Source organism: Oncorhynchus tshawytscha, linkage group LG21 (genome assembly GCF_018296145.1).
Source record: "Oncorhynchus tshawytscha isolate Ot180627B linkage group LG21, Otsh_v2.0, whole genome shotgun sequence".
NCBI classification, from domain to species: domain Eukaryota; kingdom Metazoa; phylum Chordata; class Actinopteri; order Salmoniformes; family Salmonidae; genus Oncorhynchus; species Oncorhynchus tshawytscha.
In genome coordinates, this window is record NC_056449.1 from 12678328 (window position 1) to 12703105 (window position 24778).

General features: G+C 41.8%; 1 protein-coding gene and 1 pseudogene across 2 annotated transcripts; both read right to left on the reverse strand.

Moving 5' to 3' along the window:
* Positions 1-8132: 8132 nt before the first annotated feature.
* On the reverse strand, positions 8133-12805 carry ran (RAN, member RAS oncogene family). Of its 2 annotated transcripts, none has more exons than XM_024382963.2 (7): positions 12686-12805; positions 11748-11814; positions 11538-11622; positions 10982-11107; positions 9022-9209; positions 8676-8846; positions 8133-8508 (listed from the first exon to the last, which is right to left on the reverse strand). In XM_024382963.2, the coding sequence occupies exons 2-7, from the start codon at positions 11778-11780 to the stop codon at positions 8464-8466; spliced, it is 648 nt and encodes a 215-aa protein (XP_024238731.1). In that variant the 5' UTR covers positions 11781-11814; positions 12686-12805; the 3' UTR covers positions 8133-8463. The 2 variants fall into 2 exon arrangements, with proteins under 2 accessions (XP_024238731.1, XP_024238732.1); XM_024382964.2 differs by lacking the exon at positions 12686-12805 and adding an exon at positions 12163-12241.
* A 291-nt stretch (positions 12806-13096) lies between these two features.
* Positions 13097-17821, reverse strand: LOC112220524 (annotated as a pseudogene).
* Positions 17822-24778: the final 6957 nt, after the last annotated feature.

The window sequence follows — 24778 nt, forward strand, 5'->3', positions numbered from 1 at the left end:
CATAATTCATCATCACGTATAAGGGAGGAGTGAAACCCCGCAGACACTCGGCCCTCGGGGGAATGAGTTTGGTACGTGCCATAGACTATGTACAGTACCAGTCAAAAGTTTGGACACACTTACTCATTCAAGGGTTTTTCTTTATTTAGACAATTTTCTACATTGTAGCATAATAGTGAAGACATCAGACTATGAAATAATGTAGTAACCAAAAGTGTTAAACTAATACAAATATATTTTATATTTATCCACCCTTTGCCTTTATGACAGCTTTGCACACTTTTGGCATTCTCTCAACCAGCTTCATGAGGTATTCACCTGGAATGCTTAATTCTTAATGCGTTGCGTTGTGACAAGGTAGGGGTGGTATACATAAGTTAGCCCTATTTGTCAAAAGACAAAGTCCATATTATGGCAAGAACAACTCAAATAAGCAAAGAGAAATGACATTCTGTAACCACTCCCTCTTCATATCAGGGCTGATTGAAAAAAGCTGTTCATAAGAGGACATTGTATTATCATTTCTTTGTACTCCCTGATGAAGGCCATGCAGTCGAATGGGGTCGGGTGATTGTGGAGGCCAGGTCATCTGATGCAGCACTCTATCACTCTGCTTCTTGGTAAAATAGCCCTTACACAAGCCTGAAGGTGTGTTGGGTCATTGTCCTGTTGAAAGACAAATGATAGTCCCACTAAGTGCAAACCAGAAAGGATAGCAGTATCGCTGCAGAATGCTGTGGTAGCCATGCTGGTTAAGTGTGCCTTCTAAATAAATCACTGACATTGTCACCAGCAACGCGTCCCCACACCTTCTCCTCCATGCTTCACGTTGGGAATCACACATACGGAGATCATCCATTCACCTACTCTGCGTCTCACAAAGACACGGTGGTTGGTACCAAAACTCTCTAATTGGAATTGTCAGACCAAAGGATAGATTTACACCGGTCTAATATCTATTTCCCGTGTTTCTTGGCCCAAGCAAGTCTCTTCTTATTGGTGTCCTTTAGTAGTGGTTTCTTTGCTGCAATTTGAACATGAAGGCCTGATTCACATGATGTTGAGATGTGTCTGTTTCTTGAACTCTGAAGCATTTATTCGGGCTGCAATTTCTGAGGTTGGTAACTCTAATGAACTTATTTTCTGCAGAAGAGGTAACTCTGGGTCTTCCTCTCCTGTGGCGGTCCTCATGAGAGCCAGTTTCATCATAGTGCTTGATGGTTTTTGCAACTGCACTTGAAGAAACTTTCAAAGTTCTTGAAATTTTCCATATTGACTCACATTAATGTCTTAAAGTAATGATGGACTGTCGTTTCTCTTTGCTTATTTGAGCTGTTCTTGCCATAATATTTTACCAAATGGGGCTATCTACTGTATACCCCCCGCCATCTTGTCACAACACAACTAATGCTCAAACACATTAAGAAGGAAATAAATTCCACAAATTAACTTTTAACAAGGCACACCTGTTAATTAAAATGCATTCCAGGTGACTATCTCATGAAGCTGGTTGAGAGAATGCCAAGAGTGTGCAGAGCTGTCATCAAGGCAAAGGGTGGCTACTTTGAAGAATCTCAAATATAAAATATATTTTGGTTTGTTTAACACTTTTTGAGTTACTACATGATTCCATATGTATTATTACATAGTTTTGATGTCTTCACGATTATTTTACAATGTGGAAAATAGTCTTGAATGAGTAGGTGTGTCCAAACCTTTGAGTGGAACTGTATATACACTGCTCAAAAAAATAAAGGGAACACTAAAATAACACATCCTAGATCTGAATTAATGAAATATTCTTATTAAATACTTTTTTCTTTACATAGTTGAAAGTGCTGACAACAAAATCACACAAAAATGATCAATGGAAATCAAATTTATCAACCCACGGAGGTCTGGATTTGGAGTCACACTCAAAATTCAAGTGGAAAACCACACTACAGGCTGATCCAACTTTGATGTAATGTCCTTAAAACAAGTCAAAATGAGGCTCAGTAGTGTGTGTGGCCTGCACGTGCCTGTATGATCTCCCTACAATGCCTGGGCATGCTCCTGATGAGGTGGCGGATGGTCTCCTGAGGGATCTCCTCCCAGACCTGGACTAAAGCATCCACCAACTCCTGGACAGTCTGTGGTGCAACGTGGCGTTGGTGGATGGAGCGAGACATGATGTCCCAGATGTGCTCAGTTGGATTCAGGTCTGGGGAAAAGGCGGGCCAGTCCATAGCATCAATGCCTTCCTCTTGCAGGAACTGCTGACACACTCCAGCCACATGAGGTCTAGCATTGTCTTGCATTAGGAGGAACCCAGGGCCAACCGCACCAGCATATGGTCTCACAAGGGGTCTGAGGATCTCATCTCGGTACCTAATGGCAGTCAGGCTACCTCTGGCGAGCACATGGAGGGCTGTGCGGCCCTCCAATGAAATGCCACCCCACACCATGACTGACCCACCGCCAAACCGGTCATACTGGAGGATGTTGCAGGCAGCAGAACGTTCTCCACGGCGTCTCCAGACTGTCACGTCTGTCACATGTGCTCAGTGTGAACCTGCTTTCATCTGTGAAGAGCACAGGGCGCCAGTGGCAAATTTGCCAATCTTGGTGTTCTCTGGCAAATGCCAAACATCCTGCACGGTGTTGGGCTGTAAGCACAACCCCCACTTGTGGACGTCGGGCCCTCATGCCATCCTCATGGAGTCTGTTTCTGACCGTTTGAGCAGACACATGCACATTTGTGGCCTGCTGGAGGTCATTTTGCAGGGCTCTGGCAGTGCTCCTCCTGCTCCTCCTTGCACAAAGGTGGAGGAAGCGGTGCTGCTGCTGGGTTGTTGCCCTCCTACGGCCTCCTCTACGTCTCCTGATGTACTGGCCTGTCTCCTGGTAGCGCCTCCATGCTCTGGACACTACACTGACAGACACAGCAAACCTTCTTGCCACAGCTCGCATTGATGTGCAATCCTGGATGAGCTGCACTACCTGAGCCACTTGTGTGTGTTGTAGACTCCGTCTCATGCTACCACTAGAGTGAAAACACCGCCAGCATTCAAAAGTGACCAAAACTTCAGCCAGGAAGCATAGGAACTGAGAAGTGGTCTGTGGTCACCACCTGCAGAACCACTCCTTTATTGGGGGTGTCTTGCTAATTGCCTATAATTTCCACCTGTTGTCTATTCCATTTGCACAACAGCATGTGAAATTTATTGTCAATCAGTGTTGCTTCCTAAGTGGACAGTTTGATTTCACAGAAGTGTGATTGACTTGGAGTTACATTGTGTTGTTTAAGTGTTCCCTTTATTTTTTTGAGCAGTGTATATATACTGAACAAAAATATGAACGTAACATTTAAAGTGTTGGTCCCATGTTTCATGAGCTGAAATAAAAGCTCCCAGAAATGTTCCATACGCACATTTCTCTCAAATTTTGTGCACAAGATAATTTACATCCCTGTTAGGTGAGCATTTTTTCATCCACCTGACAGGTGTGGCATATAAAGAAGCTGATTAAACAGCATTACACACCTTCTTCTGGGGACAATAACAGGCCACTGTCAAATGTTGTCACACAAGACAATGCCACAGATGTCTCAAGTTTTGAGAAAGTTTGCAATTGGCATGCTGACTGCAGGAATGTCCACCAGAGGTGTTGCCAGAGAATTTAATTTGAATTTCTCTATCATAAGCCGCCTCCAATTTGGCAGTACGTTCATCCGTCCTCACAATCGCAGACCTTGATAACCACGCCAGCCCAGGCCCTCTATATTCAGCTTCTTCACCTGCGGAATGGTCTGAGACGAGTCACCCAGACAGCTGATGAATCGGTGGGTTTGCACAACCTAAGAATTTTGGCACAAACTGTCAGAACCCGTCTGTGTGCTCATTGTCCTCACCAGGGTCTTAACCTGACTGCAGTTCGGCCTCAAAACTGACTTCAGTGGGCAAATAGTCACCTTCAATGGCCACTGGCACGCTGGAGAAGTGTGCTCTTCACAGATGAAGTAAGTCGGGTATCAACTGTACCGTGCAGGTGGCAGACTTCATGTATTGCGTTGAGTGGGCGAGTGGTTTGCTGATGTCAACGTTGCAAAGAGCGTGCCCCTGGTGCAGTGGGGTTATGGTATGGGCAACTTGAATGCACAGAGATAACGTGACGAGATCCTGAGGCCCATTGTCGTGCCATTTCTGCCGCCATCACCTAATTTTTCAGCATGATAATGCACAGCCCCATGTCGTCAGGATCTGTACACAATTCATGGAAGCTGAAAATGTCTTAGTGCTTCCATGGCCTGCATACTCACCAGACATGTCAACCCTTGAGCATGTTTGGAATGCTCTGGATCTGTGTGTGCAACATTATGTTCCAGTTCCCGCCAATATCCAGCAACTTCACACAGCAGAAGAAGAGCGGGACAGCATTCTACAGGCCACAATCAACAACCTGATGAACTCTATGCGAAGGAGATGTGTAACGCTCCATGAGGCAAATGGTGGTCCCACCAGATACTGACTGGTTATCTGATGCACGCCCCTACCTTTCTGTAGGGGCATGCATCAGATTTCTGTGACCAACAGATTAATATCTGTATTCCCAGTCGTGAAAGCCATAGATTAGGGCCTAATGAATATATTTCAATTGACTGATTTCCTTATATGAACTGTAACTCAGTAACATCTTTGAAATTGTGGCATGTTGCATTTATATTTTTGTTCATGTAGCCACACTCAGAGCCTTGTGGGGATAGTTACATATGTTGATTACTCTGAGATGCAACAAGGCTGACACTAGGTGGTCTTTGAGACAAACTGCAACCTAATATAGTTGTGTGGCGACAACACAGCTTCAGGCCTGTGTTGGTAGTAGCACTAGCACCTCATACAGGGTGTCTCAAGAAAGACCTGCCAGGAGTCTGCAATGCAGCCATCCTCCGCAAACTGGATGTGCTAAATGTCCTCACATATTTGAGTAGCACCATTTAATACAATCGGGGTGGCAGGTAGCCTAGTGGTTAGAGCGTTGGACTAGTAACCAAAAGGTTATGAATATAGTAACCAAAAGGTTACTAGATCAAATCCCCGAGCTGACAAGGTAAACATATGTCTTTCTGCCCCTGAACAAGGCAGTTAACCCACTGTTCCTAGGTCATCATTGAAAATAAGAATTTGTTCTTAACTGACATTCCTAGTAAAATAAAAAAATGTTTTAGTTCACTTTATCTTACCAGATGGTAGATATTCCCACTAGGACTTGTACATCAGTATACAGTATTTCTTAGATCAGGGATATTCAACCGAGGGGCCACGGTCCCCTAGGTGGCACTGCATGGGAAAGAAATATATATATATTTACACTGAACAAAAATATAAACGCAACATCAAATAAAATGTTATTTGTCACATGCGCCGAATACAACAGGTGTGAAACCTGTTATAAGCCCTTAACCAAAAATGCAGTTTTAAGAAAATAGAGTTAAGAAAACAATTACTAAATAAACTAAAGTTTAAAAAAAAATGTTTTTAAAAATTAAAATAAATCATATATACAAAAATAACACAATAGAATAACAATAACGAGCCTATATACAGGGGCACTGGTACCGAGTCAATGTGCGGGGATACATGTTAGTCATGGTAATTTGTACATGTACGTAGGGGTAAAGTGACTATGCATAGATAATAAACAGAGAGTAGCAGCAGTGAAAAAACAATGGGGGGTGTCATTGCAAATAGTCCGGTTGGCCATTTGATTAATTGTTCAGCAGTCTTATGGCTTGGGGGTAGAAGCTGTTAAGTAGCCTTTTGGACCTAGAATTGACACTGGTTCCCGCTTGCCGTGCGGTAGCAGAGAGAAAAGTCTATGACTTGGGTGACTGGACTCATTGCCAATTTTTTGGGCCTTACTCTGACACCATCTAGTATATAGGTCCTGGATGGCAGGAAGCTTGGCCCCAGTGATGTACTGGGCTGTACGCACTACCCTCTGTAGCGCCATACCCGGCGGTGATGCAACCGGTCAGGGTGCTCTCAATGGTGCAGCTGTTGAAATTTTTTAGGATCTCGGGACCCATGCCAAATGTTTTCAGACTCCTGAGGGGGAAAAGGCATTGTCGTGCCCTCTTCGTGACTTTCTTGGTGTGTTTGGACCATGATAGTTCGTTGGTGATGTGGACACCAAGGAACTTGAAACCCTCAACCCTATCCACTACTTCCCTGTCGATGTGAATGGGGGCGTGTTCGGCCCTCCTTTTCCTGTAGTCCATTATAATCTCCTTTGTCTTGCTCACGTTGAGGGAGAGTTTGTCGCCCTGGCACCACACTGTCAGGTCTCTGACCTCCTCCCTATAGGCTGTCTCGTCGTTGTCGGTGATCAGGCCTACCACCATTGTGTCGTCAGCAAACTTGGTGTTGGAGTCGTGCTTGTCCACGCAGTCGTGGGTGAACAGCGGACTAAGCACGCTTATGGCCTTATATAGCTCGTTGGGTGCGATCTTAGTGCCAGTGTCGGTTTGTGGTGGTAAATAGACGGCCACAAAAAATCTAAATGAGAACTCTCTTGGTAGATAGTGTGGTCTACAGCTTATCATGATTTACTCTACCGCAATACCTTGAGACTACCTTAATATTAGACATCGTATACCAGCTGTTATTGACAAATAGACACACACCCCCACCCCTCGTCTTACCGGATGTAGCTGTTCTGTCCAGCTGATGCACGGAAAATCCAGCTAACTGTTTATTATCCGTGTTGTCGTTCAGCCACGACACAGTGGAACATAAGATATTACAGTTTATAATATCCCGTTAGTTGAATAGTCTCGAATGGATCTCATCCAGTTTATTCTCTAGTGATTCTCACAAGGCACCCTGATCTCTGCCCCCTGCATTTTCTTCATGCGAATGACAGGGATTTGTCAACATTACGTGCAAAATATGTTAAAACAATGTGAAAATACACACAAAATAGCACAATTGGTTAGGAGCCCGTAAAACGGCAGCCATCCCCTCCGGCGCCATTATCATACATGCAACAATTTCATAGATTTTAGTTACAGTTCACATAAGGAAATCAGTCAATTGAAATATATTAATTAGGCCCTAATCTATCGATATCACATGACTGTGAATACAGATATACGTTCACCTTTCAACAGGACAACGACCCTAAGCACACAGCCAAGACAGCGCAGGAGTGGCATTGGAAGAAGTGTCCTTGAGTGGCCCAGCCAGAGCCCGGACTTGAACCCAATCGAACATCTCTGGAGACCTAAAAATAGCTGTGCAGTGACACTCCCCATCCAACCTGACAGAGCTTGAGAGGACCTGCAGAGAATGGGATCAACTCCCCAAATTACACCAAGCTTGTAGCATCATACCCAAGACCTGAGGATGTAATAGCTGCTTCAACAAATTACTGAGTAAAGGGTCTGAATACTTAAATGTGATACATTTAACATTTCTAAAAACCTGTTGTCATTATGGGGTATTGTCTAGATTGAGTGGAAAACTTTTATTCATTTTAGAATTAGGTTTTAACAAAATTCTAAGTCAATGGGTCTGAATACTTTCAGAATGCACTGTATTAATTAGGTATGTCGTAGTTGCAATGAATCTTGGAAAGACGGCGCCTAATGAATACAAGCACTTTTTTTAAATGGCAATTATGACAACTGGTTATTTGCATGACAATGACCAGTTACCCATAATTCCATACAATCTTCACAGCCCCAGTTTAGGCTCCGTTTACACTTACGAACTTACGAGTTTACACTCACCAATTACGTGGGGAGGTCAAAATAATGAAGTGTATATCCATTTTAAAATAGTCCTTGTTATTATCATTCACCGGATGATTAAGACAAGATCAGGGAAATAAACATTTTGTCAACATGAGGGGGGTCCCCGTGAAAGAAAAGGATTTAGACCGGTCTTGCATCAAATCGCTTAATTCTCCAGTCTAATTGGTAAGTCATTTATGAAGGAACCTGCAGTAAGTTACAGACTTTAAAATGGAATTTACCCCAAATCTTAAGTAGCCTCTTATCAGCTACTTAAGATTTGCGCCTACCGTGCCTAACGTCTACCCCCTAGCCACACGTTAAAACATTTAGCAAAACAATGAATAAGAACTGCATGTTATATTGAGAATGTTTTTATTCAAAGTTTATCCCCCCCAAGTGCTTCCGGTCAGTCGGCCTTAGCCCAGCGTGTGTGCCGGGGAAGGGCAGAGGGTGGTGCTTGATGATGGTGAGTAACATTGCCATGCCAACACTAGGGCGGTGTGTCTTACAGTGAAACTAGAGAACCACACGACTTCACCATGTTTGTATTTCTTTCCGTTTTAAAACACAAGCAAAACAAAAAAATAGAGTTCAAAAATAAATCTGCAACGGGATTTTACAGTAAAGGGGCCAAACTCAGACAACTTCCTGCCACGCGGGGGTAGGGGGGGGTCATATGTAACAGGTTAAAGGTCATCATCTTCATCTGGGAGCGCTGTTTCTGATGCAACCTGGAGGGCGGAGAAAGTGAATAACTTATGACGATACACCATTTACAATCAGCAACATAACAAAAGACATTGATAGCAAATCTGATCCAATTTCATCTGATAACATTTTACAGTTTGGTCTCTATGCAGTCCATATACCTGTGCTGGGCCACTATGGCTCTACTCACTTTGAGGTCGTGCTCGTACTGCGCAGCGAGGGAGGGGTCCATGAGGATCTCTGGGGGGGCGAGGGCAGGCATGGCCACAAACTCCAGGTTGGGGTCTCCAATCAGCTTCCGTGCTAGCCACAGGAAGGGCTTCTCAAAGTTGTAATTACTCTTAGCAGAGATGTCATAGTACTGAGAGAGAAGGGGTGAGAGAATGAGAAGAGAGGATTATCATCACCTTGCTGTGGTGCACACAGTCACAAATGTTGCTTGTTTACCCATTATTTCCATCAGGGCTAGTCTTTCAGTTTGCACAGAAACACACTGCATAAGAACAGTCTACTGTAATAAAGTGTGTAATAATTACCTGGAGGTTCTTCTTGCGATGGAATACGATGCTCTTGGCTTTGACTTTACGGTCTTTGATGTCCACCTTGTTGCCGCAGAGGACTATGGGAATGTTCTCACAGACACGCACCAGGTCACGATGCCAGTTAGGTACGTTCTTGTAGGTGACTCGAGACGTGACGTCAAACATGATGATCGCACACTGGGCTGGAGAGTGGAAAGTGAGAGTACAAAGTAGGAGTGGAGAGAAAAGTGGATGGAGTGAAGAGTCAACAAAAGCGAGAGAAGGATGTAGAGAGGGAGAGTCACATCATGAATCTTCTCAACACAGCATCCTTAGAGGGGGAAGTGGTTACTAGAGATCAACCGATTAATCGGAATGGCCAATTCATTAGGGCCGATTTCAAGTTCTCAAATCGGTAATCAGCATTTTTGGACGCTGATTATATTGCAGTCCACGAGAAGACTGCGTGGCAGGCTGACCACCTGTTATGCAAGTGCAGGCAGCGAGGAGCCATGGTAAGTTGCTTGCTAGCATTAAGCTTATATGAAAAACAATCAAACTACACATGTTGGTGATATTACTTGTTTAACTAGCTTGTCCTGCGTTGCATATAATCAATGCGGTGCCTGAAATTGTGTCACTTCTCGTGTTCAGTCTAAGCAGAGTCGGGGTATATGCAGCAGTTTGTGTCGCCTGGCTCGTTGCGAACTGTGTGAAGACCATTTCTTCCTAACAAAGACTAATTAATTTGCCAGAACTATACATAATTGTAACGGATGTGAAATGGCTAGCTAGTTAGCGGTGGTGCGGGCTAATAGCATTTCAATCGGTGACTCGCTTTGAGACCTTGGTTCCCCTTGCTCTGCAAGGGCTGGGGCTTTTGTGGAGCGATGGGTAACAACGCTTCGAGGTTGACTGTTGATGTGTGCAGAGGGTCCCTGGTTCGCGCCCGGGTATGGGCGAGGGCACGGATTAAAGTTATACTGTTACATAATTATGACATAACATTGAAGGATGTGCAATGTAACAGAAATACTTAGACTTTGGGTTGCCACCCGTTCAATAAAATATGGAACGGTTCCGTATTTCACCAAAAGAATAAACTTTTAATTATTATTATACGTTTCCGGGTTTGACCATATTAATGACTTACAGCTTGTATTTCTGTGTTTATTATAATTAAGTCTGATTTAATATTTGATAGAGCAGCCTGACTGAGCGGTGGTAGGCAGCAGCAGGATCGTTAGCATTCATTCAATCAGCACTTTCTTGCGTTTGCCAGCAGCTCTTCGCAATGCTTGAAGCACAGCTCTGCTTATGACTTCAAGTCCATCAACTCCCAAGATTGGGCTGGCAATATGTAAGTGCCTATAAGAACATCCAATAGTCTATGAAATACAAATGGTAGAGAGAAATAGTCCAATAACTACAACCTAAAACTTCTTAACTGGGAATATTGAAGACTTATGTTAAAAGGAACCACCATATGTTCTGAGCAAGGAACTTAAACTTTAGCTTTTTTACATGGCATATATTGCACTTTTACTTTCTTCTCCAACACTGTTTTTGCATTATTTTAACCAAATTGAACATGTTCCATTATTTGAGACTAAATTGATTTTATTTAAGTATGTTTGTAATTGGTTTTATTCAGTATTGTTGTAACTGTCATTACACACAAAAAAATAAAAATATTTAAAAAGACTGATTAGTCGGTATATGTTTTTTTTTGTTCCTCCAATAATCGGTATCGAAAAATCATATTCGGTCGACCTCTAGTGGTTACCCATTATGAACTATTGTCATTCATTAGTTCCTGGTTGTAAGAACTGGCCAGTGACCTTCCATACAAAGCTCTGTATCCAAGTATTTTTTGTTGAGCAGGGAGTTATTTTTTAGTAACTAGAGTTAGAGTTCTTCCTCCTGGTCATGAAAAACTCTAGGATAAGCTAATAAGTACCGTTTTATTTCATACCTTGGATGTAGTAGCCGTCTCGGAGCCCTCCAAATTTCTCCTGCCCGGCTGTGTCCCACACGTTGTATTTGATGGCCCCTCTGTTAGTGTGGAAGACCAGCGGGTGCACCTCCACTCCCAGAGTGGCTAGAAGAAAGGAAAGGGGAGAATAGAGGGGAAACCCAAAAGGAGAAAAGACAGGACAGATAGCAAGAAATAAGGGAGAGAAAGGTGGGGTGCAAAGGAGAAATGGTGAGAGGAGAAAGACAGTTTAGTAAAACTGGCGAGATTAGAAGATGCTAGAATGGTGGCTGTTTGTTTCATTCAGTGTCACACCCTTGCTGCACATTGCCATCTGGTGCCTCCATGTATCCTCTCATATTGGAGGCCTCTGCATTCTGACAGTTGAATCTGCCAACACGGCCCCCTCCCAATGACAAATTCTGATTAAGCATTCTACTATTACAGGCTGTGTGCAGAGGCCTAACACCCATTTATCATCCCATGTGGCTGTGTTCTCGCTTTAAAAACGGTGTGTTGTTGTTTAAGTAATTACACGCCGATGGGAGTGACTTACCAACATATTTCTTCTCAAACTCTCCCGTCAAATGTCTTTTGACGAAAGTAGTCTTTCCCGTTCCTCCATCGCCAACCAACACAAGCTGAGAGGGGAAGAGGGATAGAAGTTGAAACATAGGTGAAAACAGCAGCTAACTACTCATGACCAAACATATAATTGATTTTCACACAAACCGTTGACGTCTGAGATATAAGTAATAGCCCTCACCTTGAACTGGACCTGTGGCTCGCCTTCTGCCATTGTTAATAAATGTGTCGTGGATTTTGATGTTCTCCTAAAAACAGGACAAGGCGCCGGAATGGTTACGTTAACTAGTTACATAACCCGTGTAGATGGGTCAACTATCTACAGATTTAACTGGTTTTCTAACTATTTTCTGATGATGGGATCGCTAAACTACAACAACCTAACTTTCGACATATCGAGACAACAGCACGCGCCCAGGAACTAGCTGCTAGCTAACACTTGTTTTTGGGCGGTTTTAATTCTATCAACTTCTTCCAAATACATTGCATATTTTCAGACATCTGACAACACGATATTTAAACGTGTAAACAATCAGAAGTATTACAACCTAATTGCAGGAATATACGCTTACTAAATAAAATAGTTTTATTTGTACCTAGCACAGCATGCATCCTCAACGCAGACTGGCTAGCTAACAGTTAGCATTTGATGAGTACGCCATTGATTCAGCAGGCTGAGGCTGCCGCACTTTTCTAGTTTCGACTGGAACAATGTCTGTGCAGCGCTAAAATCTGTCCCCCGTTTAGCTAAAAGACTAACGTCAGTTTGTTAGACAACAAACTCCGTCTCAAAGCAAACAACTAGACAAATGTTATTTGGATTGACAATAACAATAGTTCGTTTCAATTGCAGAAACAAATTAAGCAAAGTCTCGCAATCCAGTTAGCTAGCATTCAGCCAACAGAACCACTTATCGCAAAGCTAACGTTCGCTAGCATGGGCTTGGAAAACAATAAATTTGTCTAATAACTTCGCATACTATTAACATAACTACGAAACTGAGTGTATAAGTACACCAACAACGTACTTTAGCGTCTCAGATTAAACCAATTTTTATTCACAATGATTAAAATTTGAATGTAGACAAGCATCACATCAGGAAAAATGTTCAGACTCACCAGCGTTGAAACGAAGAGAAAAAGAGTAAATGGCTGCGTTCGCGGGAGATTCAGCGTGGAATTGAGTCAGTTTCCGCCCATGTCATGTGACTAATGCCAGCAATACAATGCTTTTTGTTACAACTCCCGATGATATCATACAGGTACAGATGTAGGATCTTAATTTGAGCCAGTATGCTAGAACAGAAAAATAATCCTGCAGCAACAGGAAATGCATATTAGTATGTCGATTATAATTAATGGATATTTTTGTAGGGGTTGATACATTTTTCATTAGTGCAAATCAAGCTACAGTATCTACAGTGCCAAGATATCACTTTTAAACTTCTTCCAAAAGTGGATGAAAAGACACACAAAAAGAGGCCGTCAAAAAACATTTATTTTCTTCATACAAATACATAACCTACAATTTCATCTACAGTTATAATACTTTAACGTTTTTGTTAATGACAAAATGTGCATGAGGTATACACGGTCATCAAATAATGATTCATGTACAATTTGTGTGTGCACTTTCACGCTTGTGTTTTTTTTCCCCCTCCGACAATAGGCCCACTGGCTCTCCATGTTAAAAGTATGATCTAAGGCTTTGTTTGTGTAATATTCATTGACATTAGATTGTCTTAGTGTTTACGGTATGCATAGTATATGTAGTTAGGTTGGTTTGCCAGTACGATGGTCTATCTATAGAGGTAGTCTGCCTGTATGTTGGCAGCAATCTCCAACTTCCACTGATCTCCATTGTTCAGTAGCTTCTCTTTGTTGTACAGCAACCAGTGAAGAACAAACCCCATTGTAAATACAACCCATATTTATGTTTGTTTATTCTCCTTTTTGCAATTTAACTGTATGTACATCATTACAACACAGTACATAGCCATAATATGACATTTGAAAAGTCTCTATTCCTTTGAAACTTTTGTGAGTGTAATGTTTACTGTACAATTTTATTATTTATTTAACTTTTGTTTATTATCTATTTCACTTGCTTTGGCAATGTAAACATGTTTCCCATGCCAATAAAGTCCATTGAATTGAAAAAAAAGAAAGATGGGTTGTCAGCTGTTTACCTCCACAATAGCATCAACAGGACAGGCCTCCTGGCAGAAGCCACAGTAGATGCACTTGGTCATGTCGATGTCGTAGCGAGTGGTCCTCCTGCTGCCGTCTGCACGTGTCTCAGCCTCAATGGTAATGGCCTGTGGCAGACACAAGGGGCAGCAGAGAGAGGACTTAATGAACATGAGGAGGGAATGTAAACTCTTTGGGGCTCTATAGAGCTCTGCAGGAGGGTAGGAAATTACCTGGGCTTTATAGGGGTTACCTGGTTGGGGTAGCATTCCATAGTAAAGTATATGAAGTTATCTATACCCTGGGTAATGTTGTGGACTGCAGGTACATACAATCAAGTATTACTGATATCAAATCAAATCAAATTTTATTTGTCACATACACATGGTTAGCAGATGTTAATGCGAGTGTAGCGAAATGCTTGTAGTGTAGCGAAATGCTTATATAGGCCTATAAACAGTAGATTGTAGTACCAGTGTAAATAGTGACCAGGGCATTGAAGGCAGTATGTGTATAGGGTACAGTAGGTGTGTATAGGGTCACCTGGGCAGGGCAGACAGCCTCACACAGCTTGCAGGCGATACAACGCTCCTCTTCATTGGGATACCGGCGCAGAGCATGTTCACCACGGAAACAAGGAGACATGACCCTTCTCAAACGGGTAGTCGATGGTAGCGGGCTCGCGGAAAAGGTAACTCATAGTCATCCCCAAACCTGGAGGAGTGTGGGAAGACAGGTAAAGGAATCTAATAGAATTTATTAAACAAGAGACAAAATTGACAAATGCTACAGCACAACAGCAGAGTCATGTTTTAAGTGTGAAACTAATTAATTCCTTCTGGGAGTGCTTTGAAGTCCAAAAGTTATGGGCAGAGTTAGAAAGCTGGCTGTCAGTTGTACAATGTAAATGTACTTTTAAATCAGTCTATTGGCATACTTCAAGATATGGCAGGGATGCAGTGAGATACCCAATGGGATGGACAATATTATTTCCCTCACTTATATTGAAGAAGCTATTACTTAAACAATTATACTCCACCGTTAAGAGAATGGAAGAAGCAAATGCTTTATTATTTAAATATTGAAAAAAATCTGGCTACAGACAGAAACAACATAACACAATTTTAAGTCATATGGGGCAGTCTTACAAGTATTTGAAACAACATTGGGGATGGATATGGTGGGAACATGTGGGTGTGAGCATGTGTGATGTCATTAATGTTCGTGGAAATGTATGTAAACGTTAAGTTGTATGTCATTTTTGTCTATGTATGATTTTGTTGTAAAAAACAAATGTCACAAATTGTCAAATAAAAGACAAAAAAATAATTTTATTTAGGCCTATGGTGTGGGTGTGTGCTCGGTCCACATGAGAGTCTGAGCAGCTCGGTCTGTGATTGACCTCATATCAAGGGGCAGCTCTTTGGCATTCACATACTCTACATAGACAGACAGAGAGAGAGAAAGAGAGAGAGAGAAGAGAGGCAGATGATGTGAAAGGGAAAGGGGGGATGCCTAGTCAGTTGCACAACTGAATGCATTCAACCTAAATGTGTCTTCCACATTTAACCCAACCCGTCGGAATCAGAGAGAGAGAGAGAGAGAGAGAGAGAGAGAGAGAAAGTGCATTTGTTGAAAAATAAATGAGTCAAATAGAACAAATATTGTATTCTGACCGCAAATGTCCAGCAGCAGGAAAACCCCCTTCTATGTGACCTCCAGTGAGCACATCCTAAACACAGACGCTATTTGTGAGAGTGTGTAAAGCGGTGAACAGACTGCCAGGCAGCTGATTTACCCTGCACTTTCCTAATCTCCCGTCCCCAATCTGGCCCTTACATCCTACTGAATTTACAAATAAATTGCATAAAATTGTAGCCGCACCAACATTCAGGCCTGCAGCATAGGTTACTACTGTAGCATTAAATATGGTTAATGTCACTGGTAAACAAAGTTGAAAGAAAAAGCGTGCGGATCCTCGTAAATCACCCACAGTGGATATAACATTAACTGGCTATGAATTGATGAATAAACCTTAAGGAAAAACGGTTATAGAAGAAAAAAAAACGTTGAATAATAAGGCACGGTTGTCTATATGAGCGGTCTGTAGCTTATGACAGGGGAAGCGGGTCAGGTCAATAAAAATGACATGCTGTGCACTTGAATATCGCTGTTCAAACCGGACAGATAACTTCCCAAGTATCCGACAGGCGGCGCTCAGTATATCCTTATATTTTCTGAGCAATGATAGTTAATATCAGGAAATGCAGGAATACAGATTAAAAAACGAAATAAACATGACAAATTACTACTTTGTAATATATAACTGCAAACAGCATCAATCATTGTAAATATATATAAATAAACCCACCTGCTCCGACAACCTGCCTGGGCTGTGCAGACTCGAGGGGCAGCAGTCACAACTCGATCACACAGACATTGTGTTACGCGAAATATTATGCAGCATCATCTGGTTCTGTATGCAACAAAAGTTCAACATTCACCTTCAAGCTGTCTACTTATACAGTTTGACGCATACGTTCGATAAATCCAACATATGCACTGTAACTGCCTCTGCAACGCAATGCTGCAAGGCAAACGCAGCTTTTCATTGGAAATGAATGTAATGCTGGTGTACCAAAATGAAATGACCCTGTCGGTGTGGTATATGCATCAAACTGTATGCGTAGACGGCTTGACATAAAGGGTAGCAAAAGGTGAATGTTGAACTTTTGTTGCACAAACAGTACCAGTCAAAAGTTTGGACACACCTACTAATTCAAGGGTTTTTCTTTATTTTACTATTTTCTACATTGTAGAATAATAGTGAAGACATAAAAACGATTAAATAAACATTGGCAACCCATCATTCAGGGCAATTAGGGCAGAGCACTTTTTTTTGCATGTTATTCTGGCATTAATATGTGTCGCATATATCAGTTTGCAAACTATGTAGGAAAAAAGTATATAATTGAATTAATAAAGCCGCATACGAACATGGTCTCTGTTTGGTTGAGTAAGTCTGCTCCAAAATGCAGGTGTTTCAGCCTAGCTCAGTGCTTTCTGTGGTGGTGGGGCGAGCCAGCAGAAAATAGAAGCATTGCTCCTGATTGGCTCAGCGTTCTGTCACTCATGGGGACACTACCTCACAAGCCAAGTCTAAGTGCTGAGTAAGAGCAGACATCCGAAAATGTCAGCCCTTTGAGTCCTGCCATAGAGTTATATTATAAGTGCCCTTCCAAAAGAAGGCTTGATGTCATTGGCCACAGATAAAATGACATCAAATCACGTTATATGTACAGTAGCTTTGATTGGACTGATCATGTCAACATCTTACTTTCAAAATCTTAGCTAGCATTAATCAAGTCTACGATCTATTGGCAAATTATTTTTATTCTTTGTCATATGAAGAGAAATAATGAAGAGAATTTATAGATAAAACGTATCCTACGTCTTTTGCGAGTAAAATCCTTTTTCCAAAATTGATTTAGGTACATTTTTGTGAAGACCCTGCTGGACAGAAAGAGAAGGAGGAATCAGAACACGCTGCATTCAAATTCATGTCTTAGTTATTCCATTGTACTGGATCTAATACATATTATCATTTTATTTTACAAATATTTCCTAACACTTCGGATCCTTTTCTTGGACAGTTAGAAGACACAATGCATCAACAAAAAATGTATTACTAATTACTGTCCATGAGTAACCTCAACCTTGTGAGGAGAGAGACAGATAGGAGAGAGACAGATAATATCTCCTTTCGTTGTTAATATCAACCATTAAAGGAAAAGGGCAAAGTACGAGAGTCATGCTATTAATTGTCCAAAGCAGGGATAGAGAGTGAGTTAGTAAGGTAGGCTGCAGTGGGGTTGCTGGTCAATACATATACTGAACATGTAACCACAGTAATGGTGGCCAATAAATCAATGAATAAAAATGTAATATTGACAAATTAAACAGAAATTGTAGACCATGAACTGAACATATGGCTGTCCCACACAACTACATAAAAATAAATAATTTACATTTACTTTGAATTAAATGTCATTACATACCAGACATATTTAGTATATCCTCAGCCATTTCTTTTCGCAGTTGCTCCATGTGTTTTTGAAGGTTCCATATCAATTTGGGAAGGGATGTTGGGGAATTTCTGTGCAACTTCCTTGGCCAAATAAAAAATAGAGTTTTGACCTAATTGTCACATAACAGCTAACCATTCATTATTGAAAATATAACTATCAAACCTGCATTACAAAGACCCCACAGCTGAAGGGGTCCTGCTGCATGGTGTGAGTTATTTCCCCTCCTTTCCACTTTATGTCCGCCCAGTCGTCTTTTCCATGGCAGGATCTTCTCATTTAGAATTATTCTATTTTTTATGTAAAAATAATGGAAGTCTGATTAGTTATAGGCAAATGAATACACAAGCCAAATTTGTATGCCGTTTCCTTATCACTACAATCTAGTCGTAATTTATTAGTAGAGGTAATTTCCTTTATGCCCCATCCACACAGCCTAAATTATAGGCACTGAACCATTTACAGGACATTAATAAAAGTAGCATATAGGATCCAACCCTATTACAGAGTGAATAAATGTAGAGCGTTTGTAGACCTTAAGAAAAAAATATGAAGTGACCGTTTCATCAGTGCGTGCTTAAAGAAAGTTATATCACAAAGATCACAGAGGACAGTGCCCACCAAATCTATGACAATAGAGAATGAATTGTAAGCACCAAAGTGTGTTTGTCAAAATAATATCTGAAAATGTCAGTTGTTGAACATAATACTTCTATTTGCAATAGCAATTTATGATATATGCAGTGGAGGAATATTCCATGTACCAACACTACATGTAGGACGGACATAAGACGTTCCCATTTTTTATTTCACCTTTATTGAACCAGGTAAGCCAGTTGAGAACAAGCTCTCATTTACAACTGTGACCTGGCCAAGATAAAGCATAGCAATGTGACACAAACAACAACACAGAGTTACATATGGAATAAACAAACGTACAGTCAATAACACAATACAAAAGTCTATATACAGTGTGTGCAAATGAAGTAACACGGGGGCTGCGAGAGTGCGCCATCGTGCACCATAGTGCATACATTTATTTTGTCCCCCTACACCAAACGCGATCACGACACGCAGGTTAAAATATCAAAACAAACTCTGAACCAATGACATTAATTTGGGGACTGGTCGAAAAGCATTACACGTGTATGGCAATTTAGCTAGTTTAGCTTGCAGTTGCTAGCTAATTTGTCCTGGGATATAAACATTGAGTTGTTATTTTACCTGAACTGCACAAGGTCCTCTACTTCGACAAATTAATCTACGCATAAAATGGCCAACCGAATTGTTTCTAGTCATCTCTCCTCCTTCCAGGCTTTTTCATCGTTGAATTTATATGGTGATCGGCACCTAAACGTTCATAGTATTACCACGACTACCGGCAAAACAGTTGGTCTTTCAATCACACACGTGGGTATAACCAATGAGGAGATGGCACATGGGTACCTGCTTCTATAAACCAATGAGGACATGGGAGAAGCAGGACTTTCAGCGCGATCTGCGTCAGAAATAGGAAGAAGTTCTATTTTAGCCCTTGGCATCTCAGACGCTCGTTGGCGAGAGCATGCAGTGTGGGTGCAATAATTGAATAACATGGATTTCTAAATGTATTTTGCGACGCTTGCGCACGCGACATTTCCGGTCTGGTCAGCATGTAAGATTAGGGAGGTAAGGCAATAAATAGGCCGTAGTGGCGAAATAATTACAACTTCGCAAATAAACACTGGAGTGAGATTTGCAGAAGATGAATGTGCAAGTAGAGATACTATGGTGCAAAGGAGCAAAAAATATATATATAAATAACAATATGGGGATGAGGTAGTTGGATCGGCTATTTACAGATGGGCTATGTACAGGTGCAATGATCTGTAAGCTGCTCTGATAGCTGATGCTTAAAGAAAGTGAGGGAGATCTCCAGCTTCAGTGATTTTTGCTATTCGTTCCAGTCATTGGCAGCAGAGAACTGTAAGGAAAGGCGGCCAAAGGAGGAATTGGCTTTGGGGGTGACCAGTGAAATATACCTGCTGGAGCGTGTTCTACGGGTGGGTGCTGCTATGGTGACCAGTGAGCTGAGATAAGGCGGGGCTTAACCTAGCAAGGACTTACAGATGACCTGGACCAATGAGTTTTGCGACGAATATGAAGCGGGGGCCAGCCAACGAGAGCATACAGGTCGCAGTGGTGGGTAGTATATGGGGCTTTGGTGACGAAACGGATGGCACTGTGATAGACTGCATCCAGTTTGTTGAGTAGAGTGTCGGAGGCTATTTTGTAAATGACATCGCCGAAATCGAGGATCGGTAGGATGGTCAGTTTTACGATGGTATGTTTGGCAGCATGAGTGAAGGATGCTTTGTTGCGAAATAGGAAGCCGATTCTAGATTTCATTTTGGATTGGAGATGCTTAATATGAGTCTAGAAGGAGAGTTTACAGTCTAGCCAGACACCTAGGTATTTGTAGTTGTCCACATATTCTAAGTCAGAACCGTCCAGAGTAGTGATGCTAGGCGGGTGAGCAGATGCGGGCAGTGATCGGTTGAAGAACATGCATTTAGTTTTACTTGCATTTAAGAGCAGTTGGAGGCCACGGAAGGAGAGTTGTATGGCATTGAAGCTCATCTGGAGGTTAGTTAACAAAGTGTCCAAAGAAGGGCCAGACGTATACAGAATGGTTTCGTCTGCGTAGAGGTGGATCAGAGAATCACCAGCCGCAAGAGCGACATCATTGATGTATACAGAGAAAAGAGTCGGCCTGAGAATTGAACCCTGTGGCACCCCCATAGAGACTGGCAGAGGTCCGGACAACAGGCCCTCCCATTTGACACACTGAACTCTATCTGAGAATTGCATAGCGGAGAGGGTACGGCGGGATTCGAAATGGTCTGTGATCTTTTTGTTAACTTGGCTTTCGAAGACCTTAGAAAGGCAGGGTAGGATAGATATAGGTCTGTAACAATTTGGGTCTAAAGTTTCTCTCCCTTTGAAGAGGGGGATGACCGGAGCAGCTTTCCAGTCTTTGGGGATCTCAGACGATACGAAAGAGAGGTTGAACAGGCTAGTAATAGGGGTTGCAACAATTGCGGCGGATAATTTTAGAAAGAGAGGATCCAGATTGTCTAGCCTGGCTGATTTGTAGGGGTCCAGATTTTGCAGGTCTTTCAGAACATCAGCTATCTGGATTTGGGTGAAGGAGAAATGGTGGAGGCTTGGGCAAGTTGCTGTGAGGGGTTCAGAGCTGTTGACCGGGGTAGGGGTAGCCAGGAAAGCAAGGCCAGCCGTAGAAAAATAATCACGATAATCGTAGATTTATCGGTGGTGACAGTGTTTCATAGCCTCAGTGCAGTGGGCAGCTGGGAGGAGGTGCTCTTATTCGCCATGGACTTTATACTGTCCCAGAACTTTTGGGAGTTTGTGCTACAGGATGCAAAATTCTGTTTGAAAAAGCTAGTCTTTGCTTTCCTAACTGCCTGTGTATATTGGTTCCTAACTTCCCTGAAAAGTTGCATATCGCGGGGGCTATTTGATGCTAATGCAGTACACCACAGGATGTTTTTGTGTTGGTCGAGGGCAGTCAGGTCTGGAGTGAACCAAGGGCTATATCTGTTCCTGGTTCTACATTTTTTGAATGGGGCATGCTTATTTAAGATGGTGAGGAAAGCACTTTTAAAGACTAACCAGGCATCCTCTACTGACGGAATGAGGTCAATATCTTTCCAGGATACCCGGGCCAGGTTGATAAGAAAGGCCTGCTCGCTAAAGTGTTTTAGGGAGCGTTTGACTGTGATGAGGTGTGGTCGTTTGACCGCGGACCCATTACAGACGCAGGAAATGAGGCAGTGATCGCTGAAATCCTGGTTGAAGACAGCAGAGGTGTATTTAGAGGAGAGGTTGGTCAGGATGATGTCTATGAGGGTGCCCGAGTTTACAGATTTGAGGTTGTACCTGGTAGGTTCCATGATCATTTGTGTGAGATTGAGGGCATGTAGCTGAGATTGTAGGACGGCCGGGGTGTTAAGCATGTCCCAGTTTAGGTCACCTAACAGTACAAACTCTGAAGATAAATGGGGGCAATTAATTCACATATGGTGTCCAGGGCACACTGGGGGATGAGGGGGGTCTGTAACAAGCGGCAACAGTGAGAGACTTATTTCTGGAAAGGTGGATTTTTAAAAGTCGAAGCTCTAACTGTTTTTGCACAAACCTGGATAGTATGACAGAACTGGATAGTATGACAGAACAGTAGATTGCAACTCCACCCCCTTTGGCAGTTCTGTCTTGGCGGAAAATGTATACACATACATACAGACATTTTTCAGCTATGATTTTACCACTCAGAATCCAGAATGGATATGACAATGGGGCCAGCACAGGATGTAATACACCCTTACAACAATCTACTTTTTGATCTTCTTGACTTCTTATCTGGTAAACTGCTACTATGTGTCAAGAAAAGAGCCCCAATTAGGGGTTGGTGTACTCCAGTAAAAAGGTCTGGTTAGATTAAAAACTATTGCCCTGTGTCCCCATTCATAGGGGCATGAGAGACTAGTCAGTGGTAGAATTGAGTTGGCACTTTATTGGCACAAACACCCATAGACCCACAAGGTTGAGGTTACTCATGGACAGTAATTAGTAATACATTTTTTGTTGTTGCATTGATGCATTGTGTCTTCTAACTGTCCAAGAATAGGATCCGAAGTGTTAGGAAATATTTGTCAGACTGCCAGACTTTAGTCAGACTGCCAGACTTTAGTCAGACTACCAGACTGTGCACCACAGAGCCAATCAGGAGAGAATACGTATAGGTCAACGGTGCCAATTGAAAGTCAAGGGGTGTGTCTGTGCCTTTTGGATTACTATCTCTTTCCAGAGAACCCCTGTGGTTCAAGTCTGCTCTGCGCGTGTCTGAAAGTGACAGAGCCAGCAGCCAGGAGTGTTTTTCGCAGTATGTCATAAAATATTATTACACTTATGAATGTATGTAAAAATGATAATATGTGATCCAATACAATGGAATAACTAAGACCTGAATTTGAATGCAGCGTGTTCCGATTCCTCCTTCTCTTTCTGTCCAGCAGGGTCTTCACAAAAATGTACCTAAATCAATTTTGGAAAAAGGATTTTACTCACAAAAGACGTACAAATTTATTTTCCCAGTTAGAAATAGTAGGCCATGCGTCAAATAACTATTTTCATCAGAAAAACGAACCCTCAAATGCAATATTGCATTTTGTAAGTTGTCTGCAGGTGGCTTGTTGTGAATGCACTCAAATATCAAGTCATTATCAGGTTACGTAAACTGCGTTCTAATACTCAACGTAGAAGGATTTGTCTTAATGTACATTATATGAAAGTGATGCTATGAAAAGGATTCTTTCACATTATCAAGCTCACTCTGTCTGACAAATCACTGCATATTACTGTGATTAAAAAGAACATATGAAACATTGTTTTTCATGAAGCCTACCTGTGCACCTTCCTTTAAGCACCTCTGTATGAACACCTCTCCTGTCCTTGATCCATACCACATACAGCCATTTGTGGGTCTTTTCAGTGTCCATGTGAAAGATAGTTATTGTGAGGATGGAACATTTGTGGACATTTTTAACAGCCATGTAAAATGAAGGCCTGCAAAGCTTACAGATTTAAGTCTAATAGCATGAGATGAAAGTAGACAAACATCAGAGTGTGCGATATGAAGGTATAGTCAGTGGACATTCTGAACCTTATTTGAAGTCATTAGGTCACATGACCAAGGAGCTATTGAAATTCCACATTTTGACATTTAAAAAAAAAATCTTGTGAGATGAAAATGGATAAACTAAAGGGTGTGAAATGTGTAGGCCCATGGAGTAGACATTCTGAACCTTGTTTGAAGTCACTAGGTCACATGACCAAGGAGTTATTGAAATTCTAAATTTTGAAAAATGTATGTAAAACCATGTGAGATGAAAATGGACAAACTAAAGGGTGTGCAATATATAAGGGTAGACAGTGGACATTCTGAACCTTGTTTGAAGTCATTAGGTCACATGACCAAGGTGCTATTGAAGTTTTACATTTGGAAAAATTAATGTAAATACGTGTGAGATGAAAATGGACAAACTAAAGGGTGTGCAATATGTAAGCCCACTCAGTGGACATTCTGAACCTTGTTTGATGTCACTCGGTCTCACGACCAAGGAGCTATTTAGTCTTTACATTTTGAAAAATTAATGTAAAATCTTGTGACATGAATATTGACAAACTAAAGGGTGTGCAATATAGAAGGGTAGTCAGTGGACATTCTGAACCTTGTTTGAAGTCACTAGGTCACATGACCAAGGAGCTATTGAAATTTGAATGTAAGATAAGTTTGTACTTTGTTTACGCTCCCTAACGAATTAAACTAGGAACACAAAAAGCTGCTCACATTTCCACATGTTTATTAGCTTTGGAAAGCAAATTAACATCCAAATCATGAAAATAAGACCTGTGCAATGTTGTGGGAATTTTTCCAACATCATGACACTTATTTGGAGTCTGTGGCTCAAGTGGTTTGAAAGCTTTTAAGGTTTGAAAGCGCGAGTATCCTTCGAATATCCAACTTGAAACTGTCTTTACCTCGGTGAGTGACCGTGTGTTTTTTTTGAGTTCCCACCATAAATCTAGAGAATGCGAGACTTTGATGACAAAGTTTGATGACAAAATATGCCAACACAGGACCATCGTGCCACCTTCCTGTTTAAGTGAGCAAGGTGAGTCCAAAAATGTCTTGTATGCTGCTGCATATGTAATATGCCAGGGAGATATGTATACTGTAGCTAAGAAAGTAATACTAAGTGTATGTTGTGTAGTAAGCTGTTAGTAGCCCATGTGCCTCACTCTCATAATTTGGTCTATTTTCACCAATGCTGTATTGTAAACACATCGTTTGTGGCCGGTGTTTGCTTGTTTG

Bases quoted from the DNA above. Each gene is read 5' to 3' on its own strand.
- ran (XM_024382963.2), bottom strand. From the start codon at position 11,780: ATGGCAGAAGGCGAGCCACAGGTCCAGTTCAAG. The intron at 11,623-11,747 runs GTGAGGGCTATT...TTCCCCTCTCAG, and splicing joins AGCCACAGGTCCAGTTCAAG to CTTGTGTTGGTTGGCGATGG. The intron at 9,210-10,981 runs GTATGAAATAAA...TCCACTCTCCAG, and splicing joins AGACGGCTACTACATCCAAG to CCCAGTGTGCGATCATCATG.